Below are 22,282 nucleotides of genomic sequence, written 5' to 3'. Positions count from 1 at the left end.
AGGGAAAGGTTAGGAAGCCAACAAGCTTTCCCATTATCACATTTTCTGTTTTGTGTTTTTAAAAGTTGATTCTGTAATTAAATGTCCATCACTGTTTCCCACAGCCAAAGCTGGAGAATTGAGATTCTTCGGTTTGTCCAAAACCAAGGCAAACTTCAAACTTTTCCTACAATTTGGTTTATGATTAAATACCTCTGTAAGTAACTATAAATCCAATCTGCAGTGTACTTTGTGTTCAGAGCCACTAGTGCAGTGTATGTTTATAACATGTCTCAATTGAGCCACAGGTAATTCCGGCTGCAGGACTCAGTCCACAGAACCTAGAAGCTGCCCAAAGAGCTGTTTGTTCAAAGATCAGTGAAGCTTGACTCAGAATGCAGAACCCAGAACTGGATAATCAGTTGTTGTTTTATCGTAAACACATTGTTGTGTGACATCAACTATTCACAGGGCAGAGCTGGTCAAATGAGCTGTTCTCTTGATATGTGAGCCACATGCTCAGAGATTTCTGGAATAAGTAAATATAAGATATAACATAAGTTGATCAATGTGCTTTGTTTCCAATGAACAAATAAAGAAATGTTAACATTGTAATTGGGAACCTTTAGCCACAGCTATGTTAACATTTAGCACACTAATGTGTCTGGATGACTTGATTGATCGACTAACATTTATTAACTAACCTGTCCATGTACTTAAAGCTCATTATTGACATTATTTGCATTAATGCATTAATGCTTTACTGGTTATAATCCTAAAATGAGCATGTTAGGAACTTTTCTGGGAGAAGTGTTCTTATTCACTCTGGATCATACCTTATTGTGCGGGTTTGGGAATAACATTCTTTCTATAAAGACATATTAACATAATTAGAATGTATTGCCGCATTGTGCATTACCCTGTGAATGGATAAAAGGGGAACAAATGTGAGTGGGAATGAGCCACATCTATTTTTCTGCTGTTATGTAACCCACCCCCCCATCCCCATCAGCCCAACTCAGTCAGTACAGGGAGAAAGGGAGTGGGGGGGGGGTGGTCTATTTAATCAAAAAAGAGTGTCACATTAATTCAGACAAATTTAAGCAATCTAGTTTTCTAATAAAGCTGTCATATTTGCATCCTGTGACTTACACTCGCCATCGTTTTAGATTAATTCCCGTCACAACCCTTTGATTTATGAATGCATAATAACTGAGGGCAATGTCTGTGACTGTGAGAGTGTGTGTGCGTGTGTATGTGTGTGTGTGCACCTACAAAGCCTTGACTTTTAATCTAACATGTTGCTTCTGCAGAGATGAGAGAAAATCCCATTCATACAATAATTGACCGTGTTAAAAAGAAAAGATCAGAGTCGTGGTGTGACGGCCCAGGACAAGTTGCATCACCGGTTCCGTGTTTTACAGCAGCGTCTCATCTTTCCTTATCTCATGGTCGTTTGTTTGAAAGCACTGGACGCAGAAGAATTGCTTCTCTCCACTTGACATTGTCGTTTTGAAGGCATTCACAGTTTCTGAATAAAGACTGTCTTAAGAAAGGTTGACATCTGCTCTATCCAGTATACATGGATATTAAGAGGATTTATGTCTGTAACTGTTGCTTCAAGGTATTTCCGCTTTCTCTGGCATCTGTTCAGAAGAAATTGCGAGACGTTCTCTGTGGAGACTGACGACGATTGTGGGCCATAAGTCACATTTTTGATTATCCTTTGGTTTTTAGTGACTTGCAGCTGCAGCGTTTTCTTCTGTTACTTTTCCAAAGTATATGGATTTTATGCACGGAAAAATAGGACTTCCTCCAGTAAAGCAACTGGATCGATACTTGTGAGTCAATTCCACCTCCCTGAAGGAATATTATTTATTACTCCAGCGTGTCAACTCATCTGTTGATGCCAAATGACTTGAGATACATGTTTTCACTTCACTGCAAAAAGTAGCTAAAGTGTACACAAGGGGCTTCTGAATGCATAATATCCTGTTATCATCACTCAATCCAAACTAAACAGGTCAGATGTTTTCAGAGGATCACATCGGAGCTCATCTGCAAACCTTTCTGCTGATATCAATTTACTTTGCATTCAACTTTTTGTGTTCCAGCATCAAGAGCTAATCCCTAGGGCAGAGATGATGGAGCAGAGGGTTCATCGTTAACCGAGCAAACATCCCAAACCAGAGGAGTTGGGCTTGGAGAACTGTGCTCTGTGACGTAAACAGAGAGTTTGGGCAGATTTGAGCAAACGTGAGCCTCGATCATCTTAATGATGAACTATCCAGCTCCGCAGGGAAGATTCATGAATTCCTGACTTCTGGCCACATCTCGTAGAAACTTGGTGTTTACTTGATGATCCCAGAGCTTGGATTAAAATGAAGACAGATTGCACAGTCACTGTCTTTGCCCTTCAGGAAATTGGTTCTTCTGTGTTTTGTTCAATAGTAATTGCAGTTGTGAGCAGAATATATAACTTCATCTTTATGCCTTTTGGGATTTAAAAAAAAAAAAAAAATACTTATGTTGTAAAGACAGAGAATATTTAACATGCTTTTATCTCTTGATCACAGCAACAGCCTTTATTACCAGTCTGAAGCAAAGAGCTATTGATTGATTGTAGATCATACACAAGTCAACTGACAGGCATTTAACCAGAATCACAAACACTTCTGTTGTTGTCATGTGGTTTATTGTCATGTTCTCATCATGTGCTTTATAAAAATAAAGATTCTTCATTGAAGTTATACTATAATCCAATTTAAATGAATTTTTTGATGTTATTTCTGTTTTAATTTCGTTGAAATGAGGCGCAGTGAAAGTTTACTCAGTAAGAAATGCCTCGTGGGTCACATGCACAGTTCCCACTACCCCTCGGCTCCACCAGCTCATTCCCTTTTCATCCAATCACAGCTTCACACGCTCGCCTTGAGCCAATCACCCTGAAGCTGTCAGAGTTTCAAATGTTCTCTGTCTCGCATTCATTCATTTATTTATTTTATATTAAATTTCTGCTAATAGATCCCTTTCACCTAAATCTTACACATTGAACCTTTAAATCCTGCATTGAACCTTTAGTGAAGAGTTAGACTGGAGGCCAAACCAGCCTTTAAACTTCTCTGTTGAGATTCCTGTCTGTGTTGGACCAAACACATGGACTCCTGGTACCCAATTATCATCTTCCAGCCCAAGATTGCCACTGCTTGTAAAAAAGAAACTACTCTCCTGAACAGGCTTTGCAGTAAAATGTATCACTAAGTAACCTCTTTATTTATTATAAGAGCGTCTGTTGTTCTCATTCTCGTAAATAAAGCATTAATCCTTCTTTTGACATAATAAACAACTGCGTTTTGTTTCACTGTAGACGGTTCAGACACTGAAGCGAATATCAAAAGCTTGTGAGCTGCACGGGAACAACGCTAAGCTGTTGAAGGAGCAGTCGCACATGTTAAGTGTTGCATGTCATCACGTACAGGGCACGCTACAGAACGATCTGCACAAAACTGTCTTATATTCCGTCATCATACATGACAGAGACTAAGAAGCACCACCGGGAGCTGTCTGGACCCCTGCAGCAAGTCTGACACAGAAGAGAAAAGCTCTTCACCCACTGAATGTGTCAGAGCTCCGAGGGGAAACTCAGCTTCCAACACCTGCAGACAAGCAGTTGAGTGACATTAGACTTGGATTCTACATCACTCCTCGCTTTTCTTTATTCTTCAGCTCATCATGTGCAATGCTGAGTGTTTAAAAGAACAGAAAACTTGTCTGAGAAAAAGAACTAACTAAGCCATACAATCCTGACTCACTCATTTCGATGCACACACAAGAGACAGGGTACACCCATGACAGGACTGACATACAGAGACAAACTCAGATTCACACCTATGGGCAAAGTAGAATCTCCAATTAATGGATGTTCTCCCCTTGTCTGCACTCCACACAGAAAAACCCTGATCTGCCTGCAGGTTCGAACCCAGGAGCTTTAATCTGTACTAACCAGTACACCAACATGCTTTTGTGGCTCCAGAGTAGATGGCCTGTATTGTGTGTCTGTTTTGTTAAATGATAATGATGTTGTGAATACAACAACAGTTGGAGTTTGGGACAAGCAATCAGAAGGATATAATATTATTTAAGTATTTTTGCACTCTCAATCCATTTTTGCACTATTCCTGTTTGCACTACTCTCATCCTATAATCCGCCATGCGCCTTACGACTGCATACTATGTTGTACTATGTACTTATATTGTAATATGTCCTGTCTACTTACATGTTTTTCAGAGAGAAACAAGTAAGTAACATTTGGAAGAATTGACAATAAAGTTGACTTTGCCTTTGACTTGAAAAGTTGTGCAGTACTGCCCCCTGCTGGTTTACTTGACCTGCGAACATATACTCTAACTGAAAATGAAAAATGATGCCACATTAACTGTGTGACTGTGTAATAATAATAATAATAATAATAATAATGCGTAATTATTAGCAATAATAATAATAAGAGTGAGGTTCACAATGGTATTGTAGTTATAATATAATAAAAATATATAAACACACAGACACATCGAAGTCATAGAGAGTGAACGCAGCTGAGCTCTGCACCAGTGACCAATGAGCGTCGCAGCGTCGTTTACGTCATGACGCAAGTCGATATTCTAACTTTCACTTTCTCCTCGCTGTTGAGATGAGACAGCTGATCGCCACCGAGAGGAGCCCAGGATACTTTTATAATTATTGTTATCAGTATATATTGATTATTAAAGTCAATCATCTGTCGCGTGACTCGATCAAAAAGGTCAGTTTCTCTCTCTCTTTTCTTCCTTCCACCGTTTTCTCAACTGTGATTTCGTGATGTGCATGCTGTCGTCATAACTGGTTGATGTGTTTTGTTTTTGTAATATGTTAATAATACATTTAGTCAAAGAGAGAGGGAGGGGGGTAGAGAGGGAGGACGAGAAAGAGGGAGGGGTGAGAGAAAAAGAGGAAGGAAGAGAAAGAGAGCGAGAGAGGAAGAGAGGGGTGAGAGAGAAAGAGGGAGGGGTGAGAGGAAGAGAGGAGTGAGAGAAAGAGAGGGAGGAAGAGAAAGAGGGAGAGGGGAGGGAGGGGGAGAGAAAAAGAGGGATGAAGAGAAAGAAGGAGGGGTGAAAGAGATGTAGAAAGTGATAGACAGAGGGGGGAAGAGAGGAAGACGTGTACAGAGAGGTCCATTGTCATAAAAGTCCTGTTCTTCTCATTTTTCTGTTTTTGTCTTTTCTTCACCTGTAGTCATGACATCTTTACTGGAGCAGATAAGGCTCATCCACAGAGAGGCAGCAGACAACCTCATACGTGAGTGACATTTTCTAACCTGCATATCCAGAAACACTGCACCACGACCATACTGCCCTAAATTATATTAGTATATCAACAGGGTATTGTTAATAAGTACCAGATGTAAGTAACACAATATATTTATTGGAAGTACAAATAACATAGCACCATATAACAACACATGTGTGTTACATTAACATTTAAGAGTGTAGGCTTTAGCTTGCTGAGGAAGTCATTAACTGAATAATGTGATAATGCTCAAGACAGTATAGCCTGTTGCTTCTTCTGCCACATTTTAAAGACACAAACCTAATACAAGTCACGGCAATCATAAGGTAGAAATACCATCGCTGTAGGTTTATTGTTCAAGCACCTGTGAGGGTTTAGTCCTCAGAGACACATGACATTATCAACAAAATTACCAGCTCAACACCTGTTTACTGTATTTATATATGTAGAAGCAGATTTTACAAGCGACATAGAGATCCGGTCACTGACTCGAGAGGACCTGCACGAGCTGCTTCCCGGAACCAGGAATCTCCGAATGAGAAAGCAAATATTTAATTTGCTTCACAAACCGGTGAGTTAACATGTTATAAGAACTTGTGATTAAAGAAATATCTAAGTAGAGATACATGACTTTGGAACTAGTAACCAGGACTAATGAACAATTAAAATGCTCTATTAGTAGTATTTGTGTTATATTTTTTGTGTTTCAGACGCCATTTAGTGAGCTGCAAAAAGAACTGAGAGAGCTGATGCAACATGCCTTAGCCAGCTGTAAGTATTTCTAGTACTTTCACTTTTGTTTTGGCCCGTGTGGTGTGTAAAGTAACTATGTTGCCTTTCATATTCTAACACCCTCAACCTGTTACTCTCCCTCCAGCTTCTCGAACTGACCGTTGGGTCTTGATGGACCACATCGAGTTCATGAAGACCCAATTAAATATTGTGCAAACCCTCCTTAATATAAATATTAAGCTACTGGAGACCTTCAGCACATGTCAGCGGGAATCAGAAGCAAACAAAGGTCATACTTTATGTTTTATTTTAGCATCATTGTATCTTAAGTGCATAAGAAACATTAACAGGAAGATTCAGCTTTATGTTTATATACATTGTGTTTTTTAATATATCATGTGTATTGTTATCACTATATCACACTTAACTTTGTACCCAATAGGTTCTTTTTCAGATACAACAGGTGGCCATCCACAAGGAGCACAAGGTAAATCTTTTTTTATTCCATGACCTAATCTTTTGTTCAATGAGTCGTGCAGCTCCACTAGTCAATGTGCTCTACTGCTGATGCTGCACCGACCCACTTGTCAATCTCACGCTCCATCTTCCCCTCACTCTTTTCCACATTTTGGGAGCTTTCGTTTAATATAAACAAACCTGACTCCAATTGATAAACAGAATACAATTAACTGTGGTGCTGTCTTTCCAACTAGGAGACTCAATCACCAAGAGATCTGCAGAGGACTGTCAGGAAGGTAAGGTGTATAATTAAACAATCAGCAGTTTGGTTACTGTGCACAGGTTAGTCTATGAGTGCAGTAGAGGCACTGTACTACTAGAAGTAGTAGCAGTAATGAAGGTCTGACTAACTGGATCTTATGTACAAAATGGTTGCTTATATTTAGGGTTGTTTATACTTCTCTCATAGCAAGATCACTCTATTTCTTGTAATTGTACATGTGTCAGCTGCACAAACGTTTTTCTTCCTACAGCCACAGTGAAGTACATGATGGCTGTCGGAGGTAAAACCTTTGGTGCCCATGAACAGCATCATTGTATCATAAGTGCATAAGAAGCCTCATTAACAGGAAGATGCAATATTTCAGCTTCATGTTTATATACATTGTGTTTTTTAATATATCATGTGTATTGTTATCACTATATCACAGTTAAGTTTGTACCCAATAGGTTCTTTGTCAGATACAACAGGTGGCCATCCACAAGGAGCACAAGGTAAATCTTTTTTATTCCATGACCCACTCTTGTGTTCAATGAGTCGTGCAGCTCCACTAGTCAATGTGCTTCATTTGATTGAGCACAGCAGTTGTCAGACTGACTGCTGATACTGTGAATTCATCCATCGGCATTATGCTTATGTGGGGTTGGGTCGCAAATGGGGCATTCCAAACTTCCCCCTCCCCAGCCACACTCTCTAGCTCTTTCTGGGAGATCCCAGGGTGTTACCAGGTCAGATAGGATATGCAGTTCCTCCATTGAGTTCTGGATCCTCTCAGTTGGCTGTGTTCAGTACACCTCCAATGGAAGCTGCCCAGGAGGCATCCTGACCAGATGTCTGAACCACCTCAACTGTCCCCTTTCTATGCAAAGGAGCTGCAGTTCTGCTCCAAGCTCCAGATGTCTAAACTCCTTTCCCTATCTCTGCGGCATAACCAAAGCCAACCAAAGGGGGAAACTAATGTTGGCTTCTTGTATTCATAACCTCATTTTTTCAGTCACCGTTGAAGGTTTGGAATGTAGATCGGCCGGTAAATCAAAAGCTTTGCCCTGCGGCTCAGCTCCTTCTTAACTACAAACAGTCCGGTACTATGGCTGCACTACTGCTGATGCTGCACCGACCCACTTGTCAATCTCACGCTCCATCTTCCCCTCACTCTTGAAAGATATTAATAATACCTCAAATTCCACATTTTGGGAGCTTTTGTTTAATATAAACAAACCTGACTCCAATTGATAAACAGAATACAATTAACTGTGGTGCTGTCTTTCCAACTAGGAGACTCAATCACCAAGAGATCTGCAGAGGACTGTCAGGAAGGTAAGGTGTATAATTAAACAATCAGCAGTTTGGTTACTGTGCACAGGTTAGTCTATTAGTGCAGTAGAGGCACTGTACTACTAGAAGTAGTAGCAGTAATGAAGGTCTGACTAACTGGATCTTATGTATAAAATGGAAGCTTATATTTAGGGTTGTTTATACTTCTCTCATAGCAAGATCACTCTATTTCTTGTAATTGTACATGTGTCGGCTGCACAAACGTTTTTCTTCCTACAGCCACAGTGAAGTACATAATGGCTGTCGGAGGTAAAACCTTTGGTGCCCATGAACAGCATCATTGTATCATAAGTGCATAAGAAGCCTCATTAACAGGAAGATGCAATATTTCAGCTTCATGTTTATATTCATTATGTTTTTTAATATATCATGTGTATTGTTATCACTATATCACAGTTAACTTTGTACCCAATAGGTTCTTTGTCAGATACAACAGGTGGCCATCCACAAGGAGCACAAGGTAAATCTTTTTTATTCCATGACCCACTCTTGTGTTCAATGAGTCGTGCAGCTCCACTAGTCAATGTGCACTACTGCTGATGCTGCACCGACCCACTTGTCAATCTCACGCTCCATCTTCCCCTCACTCTTGAAAGATATTAATAATACCTCAAATTCCACATTTTGGGAGCTTTTGTTTAATATAAACAAACCTGACTCCAATTGATAAACAGAATACACTTAACTGTGGTGCTGTCTTTCCAACTAGGAGACTCAATCACCAAGAGATCTGCAGAGGACTGTCAGGAAGGTAAGGTGTATAATTAAACAATCAGCAGTTTGGTTACTGTGCACAGGTTAGTCTGTGCAGTAGTGCAGTAGAGGCACTGTACTACTAGAAGTAGTAGCAGTAATGAAGGTCTGACTAACTGGATCTTATGTATAAAATGGAAGCTTATATTTAGGGTTGTTTATACTTCTGTCATAGCAAGATCACTCTATTTCTTGTAATTGTACATGTGTCGGCTGCTAAAAATTTATTTTTTTCCTACAGCCAGAGTGAAGTACATGATGGTTGTCGGAGGTAAAACCTTTGGTGCCCATGAACAGCTGATGAAGCAAGTGAATGATGGCAACTGCGGCGGAAAGTTTGTGGAAGACTCTCAGGAAAGCCAGATTACTATTGTCTTCTGTCCAATCACTTCACGAATTGAGTCAGACATCAATGCAGTGATGATTAAACCAGTCATCCCAGGTAAGGGAGCAGCCAAATTCATTTGAACAAGAAGCTGAGTATAATTTGTTTGAAATGTGAGGTGTACATGATCAACATTAAGTTGTGAGTGTATTCATAAATTAGTAACAGTCTTTTTATTCTGAATTCAAAGAAATATAAATGTCTGTGTGCATAAACTATATTATATATGTCCCTTTCTTTCCACAGCTGACAAACCGGTCATTCTGGTGAAAATGTTCCATGGAATTGAGGCCAAGTCCTCACTGTGTGGGAAAACAAGGACTGATGACAGAAACATTGTGTTGCAGGTCACTGTTTTCTACCATGAAACCAAAGATGGCTTACTGAAATGCAAACTAAATGATTCGGCTGTCTCTGAGATCCAACAACAATTACTGAATCTCAGTAATCATAAGATAAGTAAACCTGGTACAATTGACTGGATGTTTGGACAGATTCCAACCAAATTTAGGAGGAGTTTTACTTGAGAGGGTATCTCCACATGACTAACTTTTGAAGAACAAGATCAGGGTCAACAAAAATATGGCCCAAAACATATATGTTCCAAAAATATCTTTGCAAATATTAGAGAGACATCCTAAGATTTTATTGATCAGAAATATATGCTTCATCATATAATAACTTATCATAATTATCAAGGAGTCAGAAATTAATATTGTGCCAAGTTCAAAAATACATTTTTGGAAGTATGGCTGCATCCTAAAGAAATACAGACATGACCTAAAGCTTACATCAAACTGAGTATTTATTTATATGGTAGGAATGATGTCACCACACACAATATGAAGTCAATAAATTACATCACATAGTGAACTAATGCATTGAACTTGCAACCAGTAGCATGAGAGACATGGTCTGCAGCTTGTGCAGGATAAGGAATCATTCATCATCATTTGGTATAAACAATGGCAATAAGAAATGTTATTACTACAATAGAAACTAAAATGTCACTGAGTAGAGTGAGCACCTCCGCCAAGGCCCAACAGGCCCCTTAAGAAACCACATTTGAATTCACGAGATGATAATTTTTATTTCCATCTCTAGTAGTTGCACACACTCAAAAATATCAGTCCTCTAAAAAGAAAGAAGAAGAAATCAACTCTATCTCACAATATTAAAGAAAGTGGGGGGAAAATCCCTGGATCTGCCCCCTGATCTGGATCCACCCCACATTTTATTGGGTTATGGTAACAATGTTGTAAACAAACAAACCAACAAACAACATGATGAATACATGACCACTTTGATGTTGGTAAAACTAAATTGCAATGGATTGCTGCAACATTAGAAGCAAACACAGAGAAAATTAATAATTAATGTAACTTGAGTCGTGTATTTTATTTAACTTTTATTCTAACATGGATGAATGCTAAAGCGAAATATATATTATATATTATCAGTATGTTGAGTATAACATTGGTATAAATGTCAAATCACTGAGGAGAAGATGCTATAGATTGTTGATTTTTTTTTCTTGTCTGCTGTTAAATGTTGTTGTGTACCAGTCAAAGTTTTTGTACAATTATTGCATCATTACTTTCAAAACCCTGAGCTTCATTTGAGCATAACCGTGTTTTAATGAAACAGCACCACTTGGCTGGTACATTCTATATACTATTTAGTAAGACTTGAATTTACAGTAAGAGATTTAACAGTGCAGAGGCTACACATTCAGTGATCATTAATAATGGAACACAAATAGAAAATGGGTTTGTTTTAATGTTTTGCTGTAACTGCTTAAAATGGAAAGCCTCAGAAAGCATGATGTGTATTTACTGTGCATGATACCACAAATAAATGATCATAATTGCTGAATGATTCTTCAGTTTTTATCTGCAAAATGTATTTTGCCTCTGATTCAGTGCAACTCATTTAAGGTTTTGAAGGATTTCACTTCAAATAATTAATGTACTTAAGTCCATGCTGCATTACTATATGGTAATAGTGCGATGTAAGGCTAATGTTTTTCAGTATTGGTGATTCATAGGGGCTTCAATGGCATTTACACTGCTAGGCTCCAAGTTATCTAAGATAAGATAAATAGATAGATACTTTATCAACCCAGGGGAAAATGTAGGCATCCTGCAGCACACAAACAGTCAAACACAAAAGTATAAGAATAATAAAGGTCAAAATGAGTCAAGAATAAGTTCACTGCAGTGAGATGAAAGTCTAGCCACCAGAACTATTACAAAGCTGTCACTGTAAAGAAGTATGTGCTAATAGAGATCGACAATACAAATATTTAATGTATAAGGTGATTTAAAGACACAAGTGACTGAGGCAGAGTATTGAAGTAAAATATAAATACAGATTTAAAGATAAATAACTGAAGCTAGCAAGTTGTGCATTAGACCAACATACCCTGGATATTATGGCAGAATTAAGTGTATTAAAAAAAAAAAGTGAAAACAGTGCAAGACAAGATAAGATATGGTAAAAATAATAGAATAATAGAATAATAGAATTTAAGATAGATAGATAGATACTTTATTGATCCCAAAGGAAATTCAAGCATCCAGTAGCAGTAACATACATTGAACTTTATTTGAGAATTTAGACACAAAAAACAATGAGACAGAAATTTACAGCAATGCCCTAAAATAAAGGATTTTAAGTGAATCATGATGAATTTCTAATTCACTGAATTTAAACAACTCCTGCGTCCTTTATTTTATCAAATCAGACTTTATTTATGTGGAACCTTTACTGCAAAGTTGCAATACGAGATGCTTTACAAAGAGTCAGAATACACCAGCAGAGAACAATGCAACAAAACAGCATTATAATAATAGCGATGGTACAAAACAATACTAACTTACACTGTCAATAACTCCAGCGCCATGTGCTTTTATTGCGAAAAGAGAAAACCTTTTTACGCTGAAAAACCATACCGGAAGTTGACATTGTTTACTAACATGCTGCTTCCGCTTGGGATTCCAAATTAGCGCTTAACTGCTAAATGTGAATTTGAGTCGTTTGTTTGGACTTTTTCTCTCAGAAATATTGCCACTTACGAGTTTAATACATCAACAACATTAGACTTAGTTATTGAATCATGTTTCGGTTAGTTTGGCTAATTAGCAGCAGAACTATGTTAGCTTATAGTTAGCTAGCCCAGTAACAGTTCGTCTAGCATGGCAGATTGATTCATCTCAACAGGTGTCAGCCACGGGCAGGGAAAGCGTCTCCGTCGGTAACTGTCCCGAAGAGAGTTCAGGACACTAGTTCACGGGCATTCGTTAGCTTGTCATGTCTGTTAACGTCAGTTGTGCTCGTTAGCCAAAGTTTGTGACGCGTGTCATGCTCCTCGGTCGCGTCCCGCTGAGTCTCAGGTGGACGTGTTCTAAGAGGGTTGATTCACGGAGGCTTTTCACCGCCGCCGCCGAGGTGTCAGCGCGGAGGCTGCACCACGTTTACTCCACACACGGTCAACGAGTCGGTGTGTTCAGATCATCCGCACCGCGGCTGCGAATCACTGAGGTAACGTCAGGGGAAAAAATAAATCTGTTCTCACCTGAGCTCACAGGAAATATAACGAGACATCTTTCCATCTGTGTCCAAGGCCCCGCTGCCACACACCTGCCTGTGTCCGCTCACAGTGTGCGACATGCAGCCGGTAGTCAGTGTCTCCTGTGGCAAAGAGGCCCCTGCGATTGGCTCAAATGGTGGCGGTGAGGAAGGTGAGGGAGGTGTGGTGAGGCAGCAGAGTGGGAGAGGAGGTGAGGGATCGATCGAAGCACTGATCACTGCCGGAGGCCGGGAGGAAGCAGTCACCATGGGAGTGCAGCAAGGGAAGACTTACACTGGAGCCTCCACTGTGTCTGGTGAGTAGACGTGACTGTTAATAATAAAGAGAACAATAACAACAATAATTATTATTTATGCATTTAAAATTCTTTAAGCAGGGATCAGCAACACATTATACATGTTTAAGAAAACGTAAACTAATAATAGCAAACAACAAAAATGTACGTATATATAATATATGAATGTGTCTTGGTCCCCTATCAAAATAAAAAAAATCCCATCATGGTTTCCAAAGTTGCCACACAGCACCAGCTAAGCTCTTTGATTGGTTATGCTATGAATGGCACTCATTAGTGCACATACCTCCACCAAGCATCAAGAGTGACTAAAGGGTGATTATATTTCGATTTCCTACTGAATCTGCTTTGTCAGCTACACATGGTAGTTGCAGGTTTGTTACTGTACAGCAGCTGGAAAACCCTACAAACAAACAAACAATCAATCAATACTGCGTCTTAATTTGTAACATTTGTCTTTCACTTAAAATGCAACACAATGGGTTTACAGTTGTCAAATGATGCTGAACATACCAAGCAAAATTATAAGGATTGGCCACTGAGCTGCACAGTAGAAGATTTACTTTGTTCTTGAGTCATCCCCATTAAGTATACCTGCACTCAAACTGTGTTTGAGTCTTTATGTATTCATGTTCATACATATACAGTATTTATGTTTGTCTTATTGTAATTACATTTTTTCTTGGTAGCTGCTACTGAATCAAATGAGAAGAATGCAAAGAGGAGGATAAGGAGGGAGAAGAAGAAGTTGATAAAGAAAAATCTCAAGTCTGCCCATACTGTGGACAATCTAATGTCGGAGCTCCCATTTGCTTTGACCAGTCCCACCACGTGGAAAGAGCTAGGATGTATGTACATAATATAATACAATTTTAAATAATCTCTGATTTAAAAGGTACAGATTCTTCCATTAGAAGGATAAATGCTAGTAAGTCTGATTTACTGAATAACAAAAGTTGTGCTGCCTGTATTATTGACTACCTTTGAATTCATGCACATCATCTGTAGTCCCCATCCCAGAGTCAACCCAGAAAAAGAGGAAGAGAGGAGACAGTGGAGGGCGAGTGGACAGTGAGGAGGATGGAGACAAGAAGAAAAAAAAGAAAGACAATCAACGACCCAACTACTTTGTCTCCATCCCCATTACTAACACACAGGTAAGGATTGACTGTATTGTTTATGTACTCGTGTGTACACATTTTATTATTAAGACTGATGTAGACTAAATTTCCTAAACCTTATATAAATCATCAATTTCCTGCTTTTTTTCTTCAATATGAGTGAGAGAATATTGTTTTTTGAAGCTAATGTAATCCATTTCTGTCATCACTTAGAAACCGACGTTGCTCTCACCTCATTGGTTAGCGATAGTCGAGAAAATAAATCTTTTGCAGTTTTCATATGTGACAATATCTGCCTCTTTGTAACTGCTGTGGATTGAGAGTTGATGTGTCTAATGACAGATAAGCTCAGCTGTGACTGAGATCCAAGAGGCAGTGCTTCAGCAGGAGCCTCTATTGGCCAAAGCCATGATCCCCGTCCCAACTCTGCACATCACGCTGTTAGTAACCCATCTCGCCAATCAGGAGCAAATAGACCTGTGAGTACATACACAAACATACAAACAACCCAGCAGACATACAGTATAGTATGTAATATACACATGTCAGTCCTCTGTTGCCTGTGCAGGACAGGACAGTGATTGCAGATTGTGATTTAGTTTCAACATTTGTGAAGTAAAGTAGTTAAAGTTTGAGTGTTACAAGCTATGAAACAATGAATGAATGAATGAATGTGTAACACTAATGATGGCTTCTTTCTTTTGTTTTGAAGTCATGTGAAACCATTACCCACAATCTGAAACTGGCTCATCAATGTTATGGATTACACGTATGCTGTTTCATGTGTGACATTTCCAAATGTCTTTCTTTGTTGAAAAAAAGGTCAACAGGCCTGAAAATTATAAACTTTGTGACATCTTACTGCCACTTCAACAGTGACATTTCAGCACAGACATTTATATGAAATCCATGACTGTGTCTTTAGAGCAAAATGCAGTCTTGATTTATTGTTTATCCATTCATGTTGCACTTTGTTAATTTATCAAGAAAACTTTTATACAAATAAAGCTGCTATTATCCAATCAGATAATTTCGGAGCATTATTCTCATTATTATGTTAAAATTGTATGTAAGAAAAAAGTCATTATCCTCTTTATTGTTTTTATTTCTTGTGGTAAAATGACTTTGTTTAACCCACACCTCTCTCACAAAACTGGTGCAAACAAAGTGTAAAAATCCCTCCAATTTCTGTGATTTAAGGCAACTGAAATAAACATTACCTACACTGAGTGCTATTACATGCTGCAGTGAAGCCCACATTTCAGTGAGTGCAGTTATTACTCTAGCATTTCATAATGGAGTGCTGGATATGACGGAGCCATTGCTGTGTGTTTTTCATTGGGAGATATATGCTTAATCTACATCAAGCAAAAGATTGTGTCATTAGTAATCACTTGATTCTCTTGTTATGTAATATGAGTGGGAGGGAGGAAGGGGATTAAGTTGTGACTTGGTGTGTGTGTGTGTGTGTGCAGATGTGTGTTTTGTATATTCATGTGTATATTTCCTTTCAGAGCGACAACCGTGCTGGCCCAGGTCAAGCTGCCATTGGCTGAGCTGCTGGGTGGGCGGGATCTGGTGCTGCCCTTCTCAGGCATCGGTCATTTCAGGAAGGAGGTGGTGTTTGTTGGGCTGGCCCCCGGACAACACAGACACACACTGGACAGCCTGGCAGGTTAGTGACAAATGATTTGAACTCTGCTGTGATCATCCACTGCATCTGTAAGTCTATCATATTTAATTATAAGCTTTACATTAGATTTTGTTTGAATGGTTGTTATCGTGCTGTGTTTTGGATTTAAGATAAATAGTATTACTGGCATTTGTTATTGTACAGAATTTGTCTGTTTGAGCGCCTGCAGAGGGAAGTTTGAATTTGGGGTCAGCTGGTTGGAGTGTCTAGTATCGTTCTTTCGGACACTTAAACTGGGTGGATGCTCGCTGTTTGTGGGGGGCTTTGCTACAGGAGGTCAAAGATTGGACAACTTTAAGGTGTGAGGTGAAATCTCTCCCATTCAAAGTCAATAGGTGGCCCAAGCCTGACTCTTGTCCTGAAACCTGGAGATCAGGTTTAACAGTAGAAGTCTTAAAACAAGAAATTATAGATAATGTTGCCAGTCTAAGTGTTTATTTAAAAAAGATTTATGTAGGCTATAGTGTTTAAGTCAACCACATGCACTATTTTGTTGTTCAGTTCAAGTACACTATGCTAAAGTTTGATATATGTTGTTTCTCTCTGTCACTGTCCTAAATTTCTTTTCACTTCGTGTGTGTGTGTGCGTGGAAGAGGGAGATTTGTGCACTTCTTAAATTTGACTGTTTACATCATACTTGGCTGGGTGGGAATACAGAAGCGTTTGCGTGCATGTTTTGGTGTTGTCCCCTCAGGCAACAACATTAAGCCAACATTTCTAAGAGGATTCTCGCCCTCCTTGCTCTTGTGACACCAACACATATAAGCACACACAAGCGCACACACATTGACAGAGTTAATGAGCTTGCATTCGCTTAAAGGTTCAGTGTGTAGGATTTAGGTGAAAGTGATCTATTGGCGGAAGTTGAACATACTAAACACCTTTTGAGTTTTTATTAATTCTACTCAGTGAATCTTTACTATGTCCATCTCAAGTTTAAAATACCAACTGAATTGGAAATATGCACACATGCAGGCAACCACAACAGAAATTAAGGGGCTTGATTAATATGCATTTGATCCACAAGGTGTTGTAAAGTTGTTCATTGAAATTGTATTAAATTCTCAGAATTTGGAGCGGCAAGCTTGGTTTAGTGCGGATATCCTAGCTGCTCATCCACTGTATTAACTGTCCAGATCCAAGCAAATACTACATTTGGCATATTAGTAACTGACAAGCTGTGACAAATCCCAAAATACATTTCATTTCTGTTTGACATAACATGCAATGAATAAATATTTCAGAGAAATTGAGGTACAAGGCCTGAGGTTCTACACAAAGATGTCTGTAATCTGAGTTGCAAGGTTTTGTTTCAATCCCATCCTGTCTTTCTCTTGGAAATATCTTCAAGTCATCAGCTGCATGGAAATCTGTTATTAACTTTTCATTCCAAATTGCCAGAGAGGGTTGCAGTGGAGGTGGGTATGTCCTCCCACTTAAAGACATGGATTTTTGCAGCATCTGATTAGATTTCAATTTCAACATCAAACTTTCCATGCCCCTCAGCAGATATAAGAGGCAGACCCTCCATAATTGGTGCAGTCAGACATAACAAATCCCCTGGAGTGATTAAGTATGTTCAGCAGCGGGCCTGAAGTGTGCGGTGAGAGTATTAATAGAAACTGTTTTTGCTCCAGTGCTCGTTTAATCTTGATGCTTAGGGAAGAAATTGTGGCTTTGGTGCATCAAATGAAGTACACGTTTAAAAAAAACAAAAAAAGGGCAACCCGGCAAAACCACAGCAGCACCTTTGTCCGCTCTGAACACCTCTTTGAACTGCTGAACACATGCAACAGGTCACTGGATATGTGTTTGTTCTATGAAATAAAGATTACTTATCCAAACTACTACTTCAAACTACTAAATATGTCTCATGACAAATCATCATCATCTGTGTACTTCAGTATAAAAGAACATTTCTTTACCTGCTCTTGCATAGTACAATATTTAATCAAAGACATTTTCCAACTGTGATGTTTAGTTTTGACCTTTTTATATAGCGCTTAAAAAGATTTGAGGACTTTTCCTTTAATTTATTACCTTTACCAAGAAGGTTATATTTTCCCTCCTGTCCATTCGTTTGTTTGTTTGTTTGTTTGTAAGGATGTCAGATCAGGGAAAAGTCCGATAAATTTTGGTGTGGATCTAGATCAGGAAGCAGATCCAGGACTTTATTTTCTATTTTATTTACAGATTTTTCAACATTGTCCTTGAATTTATCAGAGAATAATTCATGGATCTTGATGTAATGTAAAAAGATATTTGTGTGACACGTGGTGCAGATCCAAATAAAAATCAGGGGAATTTAATTGTTGTTTCAAAAAGGGATTGTTGTGTCTTGGCATAAGTATGTGCTCTCTGCTGAGTTTCATATGTTGTTCTTAAACTCTTTAGAGGATGACATACTCCTACTATGAATTAACATAAATGACAATTGTGGCTTTTAAGAAAAACATATCAAGTCTTAAAAACCATGGTCCTTCATCAACGATGGTTGATTGCTATTCTATATTCTATTTACAACCCTAATCTTAAGATAGCAAAGATAAAATCCACTTATTGTTGTTGTAAGAGCAAAATAACGATGAGTCCTCTCGTCTGCTCTCTGTGTCACTGTTATTGATTATCTTCTAACCTTTCCCTCCCTGTTCAGCTCCTCTTCTAAAAATACCTCTATTGTTTCCCTCTGATCCTCAATGCTTGGTGTGTGCGTCTCCGTCCATGCGTGTCTGTCCTTGGAGCGACTGTGCATTTGTGTCCTCGTTTTGTGTGTCAGTCTTTGTCTGCAGGGTCAAATGATACTCCAGCAAAAAGCCTTTTTCTGTTCTCTGACGCAAATTCTCAGCCATCTGCGTCGAACTTTCTGAGCTGGTTGATTGGGAGGAAATAGAGGTGGATATTACAGGGTGCTCTTGATGTTGTGGTTTGAATTCATCTAATGTAGCCACTTCCTATGTATGATAGCACTTTACATTGTGTCAACTTACAGCCTTCCTCTTTGGCTTTTTTTCATTAGTGCATATCATTGTGTGTGTTTGTTGCAGGGTTGTTGCGCAGCCGTTTTGAAGAGCAGGGGCTGATGCAAGGAGACAGTCGTGGGTTTGAACCTCACCTCACCATTATGAAGCTATCCAGAGCATCAAAACTACGAGCCCAGGTATGCACAGGTGCGACTACACACATTATCCATAGAGTTAAGTTATGAAAAAGTTTATAGAGAGTAGTGGTATTTATCAGATGGCTGATAATATCAGCCAATATGACACATTTATACATTTATGTTTGGTGATATGAAAATATTTATTTTACAGAATTAACAATGCAGAAAAGAAAAGTTTCTTAATTCAAGTTCCATATATCTGGTTGTGTTTGTGTTTTCTTTCTATTTATAGTTATTTATCATTAAGTTTATGCTGATAACGACATCCTAGATTCCAATTTTTTGATGTATGTATGGGCCAAGATATAGTATCATTCTGCTTTAGTCCCCAAATAATATATATTAGTTGGGCTCTAATTTTATAAAATATCTTAATCCATTTATTTATTTCATTTCTACTAAGACTGCTGAATGCTAATGTTGTGCAGAGCTCCGGAGAAATGCAGTATGTGAATCCACACTGATGTCAGGAATATACACTAACATGAGGCTTCTACATTGTACAGACACATGTGTGAGGACATGGCTCATTGATATTTTTGAACGATTACCAATTACAGTCACCAATGCATCACGTGGATCATACAGTATATACATAATGTTCACCATTTGCTTAAGTAGTTAATACACATTTTGCTTTTAACAAACAAAGATGCAGTAGTTTCATTTTCTCAAAAAAAGGTAACCTATTACATTTCTATTCTTTGCTGAAACGTATACATAATGTATCTTTTTACAAACTGACTTGAGAGAAATGCCAGACAGCTGCAGCGTTGCTCCTCTCTCCCCAGCCATCATTTTTATTTCCCTCAGCTCTCAGTGGCTGTTAAAAACCACATTACTGCTCTAGCCAGAAGGACTAGTGGGAATAAATCACCTGCTGTGGTATTTTAAAAGAAAAATTAGTGAATGTAATTAAAGAAGTGTTACAGTATATTGGGATGGATTCGAATAAAGAATGGAGCAAGCTAATAAGTAATAATCTGGAATATATGAAAAAGAGGAAAGGAGGGGTGAAGGGTGGAGAGGACAGAAAGATAAGGAGAGAAGAGTAATGGTCAGGAGGGGACAGTCAGAGGAAGGAGAGCATCATTTTTTTCAACACCTGACGACATCCTGTCTGGTGCCTGCATGGCGGCATTCTTGTCCGCCAGTCTGTGTGTGTGTAAGTGTGTGTGTGTGTCATAAACAGCATCTTCCCTGTGTCTCTTAGGGTATAAAGCGTGTGGACCCAGCCCTTTACTCCAACTACAATAACAAGTAGGTCCTTGGTTTTTCAAACTATTTGCAAAGCATTTCAGAAACTGACTGACACTGACAACATTTTCACTGTCAGTACTGTACAATAAGTGCAGTTACACATGCTGTAATGCATGTCCACACTCCAGGCTGTATAAAGATGTAAGCACAACGTTATAGCCAATATGCATGCATAATAATGATATAATACTTTTATTGCGAAAAACTAATTCTTAGTAATATTGTGCTTCACCTGTTTTAAAATTGCTCATGACCTTATAGTTTTATAATTAAATACATATTATTCCACTCATCAACCATCTGTTTTCTGTCTTATACTTTCTCATCCTCACTCAGGTTTTTTGGAGATCAGACGGTGGAACGGGTCGACCTTTGCTCCATGTTGAAGAGGAAGCAGCAAGACGGATATTACCACACAGAGACATCACTACTACTTGGTTAGTGCACACACACAATATCGAGCCACTAGAGGGAGCTGTCTGCCCACAGGATAATGACTTACACTGGTAGTGGGGCAAAATGGGCAGCAGCCTTATTTTTAGGGAAAAACATTGAAATAAGGATTTGCTTGTTTTATTTTTAAACTTTAACAATGAAGTTGTGGCAGAGTCATGTATTCATTCCATTACTTTGTGTCTTTGTTGTGTTGTAGGATGTGGACTTACAAGTTACATTCGCTGGGTTGTTCCTTTCGTGTATATCGGTATAAATGGTGTATTTTATACCAGCTAAAAGAGATCGGAGTGCAGGTTTTGTAACTGGGAGGTCATATTTTTGAGCAGGTTAATTTAACACCATCTAACTACATGTGCTCTGCAGGAACTAAAAGAGAAGCCTCATCAAATACTCAATGAACTCTTGAGAGCTCATTTCCATTTTAGTCTTAACCACAGTGCCAGCTCTCTGAAAAACTGGCACTGGTGGAAAGGCTGCATGAATGGCTTCTGAATAAATACACTGCTGATAGATGAGAGGTCACAGTAATGGGTTAAAATGTTTAACCATTGATTTAAGGGGAACATATGCATGAATGTACACAGAATACATTCCCTGGCATGAGGTTGTTAGCGTGGAGGAAAAGGTTTATTATGTCTGTTTGATGTAGTAGATTTATTCTGACTGTGTCGGCAGAAGAACAGACATACTTGATGTGTTGGTCTTGAGTTGCAGTTTTTAAATGAATAGAGCAAGGGCTCAGTTTACTGTGGTTTCAAATGTGTCATATATTAGATCAGTAATGTTGCATAATTAGATCAGCAGGTTTCTGTATTGTGTCTTTTGCACTGCCTCGTTGTTGAGCAGTTTTCTGCATCTCTCTGTTTGGCATGTCCCCATGTGGACCATAGTTGGCACTGTTGAATATAGTCAGACTAGAGGTGCAGCAATAAATTTGTGCTCTCAGTGTCTTGCTAATGTTGGGGCCTCATAGCAACATGCTCAAAGCTAACAGGGAATTAGATTTCTGAAAGAAATACAAATGTTTGGAGGATTATTTCATGAATGCATCCATTTTGTACGTCTACAGATAAAACAAATCGTCGTAATCATATTTCACTTTCTGTGATCTGATTCAGATTTGCCACCACAAAAACAACATCCCACGCACAGATTAGAGAAGCAACAGTTATGGAGCTTCCTGAGCCAAAATTGATTAGCAGTTATTAAATAGAAACCATGCCATCTATTTAAAAATGAATGTAATGACATGAATTCAGTGACTGTGTGTAGGCCAAAAAGAACCTTCCAACTTGAGATTTCCTGCTTTGAACTACTAACTAGCATAGTCTGTGGTTGTATTCAAACCAGAATCATAAAGATTACAACCATAGAAACAGACAGACAAGCCATTTTTTATACTAGTTGTGAAATGTATTCATTTTATTTTATTTAGTTTAAGCAAAAGTAAAATTGTAT

General features: G+C 38.7%; 2 protein-coding genes across 6 annotated transcripts in view; both read left to right on the top strand.

Annotated features, from left to right (window-relative positions):
• The first annotated feature begins 4,615 nt into the window (after positions 1–4,615).
• On the top strand, positions 4,616–11,121 carry LOC138405532 (uncharacterized). 3 transcript variants are annotated; one of them, XM_069514684.1, is made up of 13 exons: positions 4,616–4,778; positions 5,249–5,311; positions 5,752–5,873; positions 6,013–6,073; positions 6,180–6,323; positions 6,477–6,521; positions 6,748–6,789; positions 7,223–7,267; positions 8,049–8,090; positions 8,524–8,568; positions 8,818–8,859; positions 9,103–9,303; positions 9,493–11,121. In XM_069514684.1, the coding sequence occupies exons 2-13, from the start codon at positions 5,251–5,253 to the stop codon at positions 9,771–9,773; spliced, it is 1,131 nt and encodes a 376-aa protein (XP_069370785.1). In that variant the 5' UTR covers positions 4,616–4,778; positions 5,249–5,250; the 3' UTR covers positions 9,774–11,121. The 3 variants fall into 3 exon arrangements, with proteins under 3 accessions (XP_069370785.1, XP_069370786.1, XP_069370787.1); XM_069514685.1 differs by lacking the exons at positions 6,477–6,521; positions 6,748–6,789 and having other exon boundaries at positions 4,618–4,778; XM_069514686.1 differs by lacking the exons at positions 7,223–7,267; positions 8,049–8,090; positions 8,524–8,568; positions 8,818–8,859 and having other exon boundaries at positions 4,618–4,778.
• Positions 11,122–12,208: 1,087 nt separating this feature from the next.
• LOC109632591 (A-kinase anchor protein 7) overlaps positions 12,209–22,282 on the top strand; it is a 39,201-nt gene continuing 29,127 nt past the window's right edge. For all 3 annotated transcript variants that reach the window (XM_020091958.2, XM_020091957.2, XM_069514683.1), the window contains exons 1-9: positions 12,209–12,789; positions 12,872–13,133; positions 13,823–13,981; positions 14,142–14,290; positions 14,597–14,733; positions 15,769–15,929; positions 18,993–19,105; positions 20,322–20,368; positions 20,705–20,805. In XM_020091958.2, coding sequence (XP_019947517.2) covers positions 12,610–12,789; positions 12,872–13,133; positions 13,823–13,981; positions 14,142–14,290; positions 14,597–14,733; positions 15,769–15,929; positions 18,993–19,105; positions 20,322–20,368; positions 20,705–20,805 — 1,309 coding nt within the window. In that variant the 5' untranslated portion in view covers positions 12,209–12,609. The remainder of the gene's footprint in view (positions 12,790–12,871; positions 13,134–13,822; positions 13,982–14,141; positions 14,291–14,596; positions 14,734–15,768; positions 15,930–18,992; positions 19,106–20,321; positions 20,369–20,704; positions 20,806–22,282) is intronic.

Source organism: Paralichthys olivaceus, chromosome 19 (genome assembly GCF_024713975.1).
Source record: "Paralichthys olivaceus isolate ysfri-2021 chromosome 19, ASM2471397v2, whole genome shotgun sequence".
In the NCBI taxonomy this organism is placed as follows: domain Eukaryota; kingdom Metazoa; phylum Chordata; class Actinopteri; order Pleuronectiformes; family Paralichthyidae; genus Paralichthys; species Paralichthys olivaceus.
Note: the sequence above shows the minus strand (reverse complement) of the source record. Positions and strands in the feature narration are given on the sequence as shown.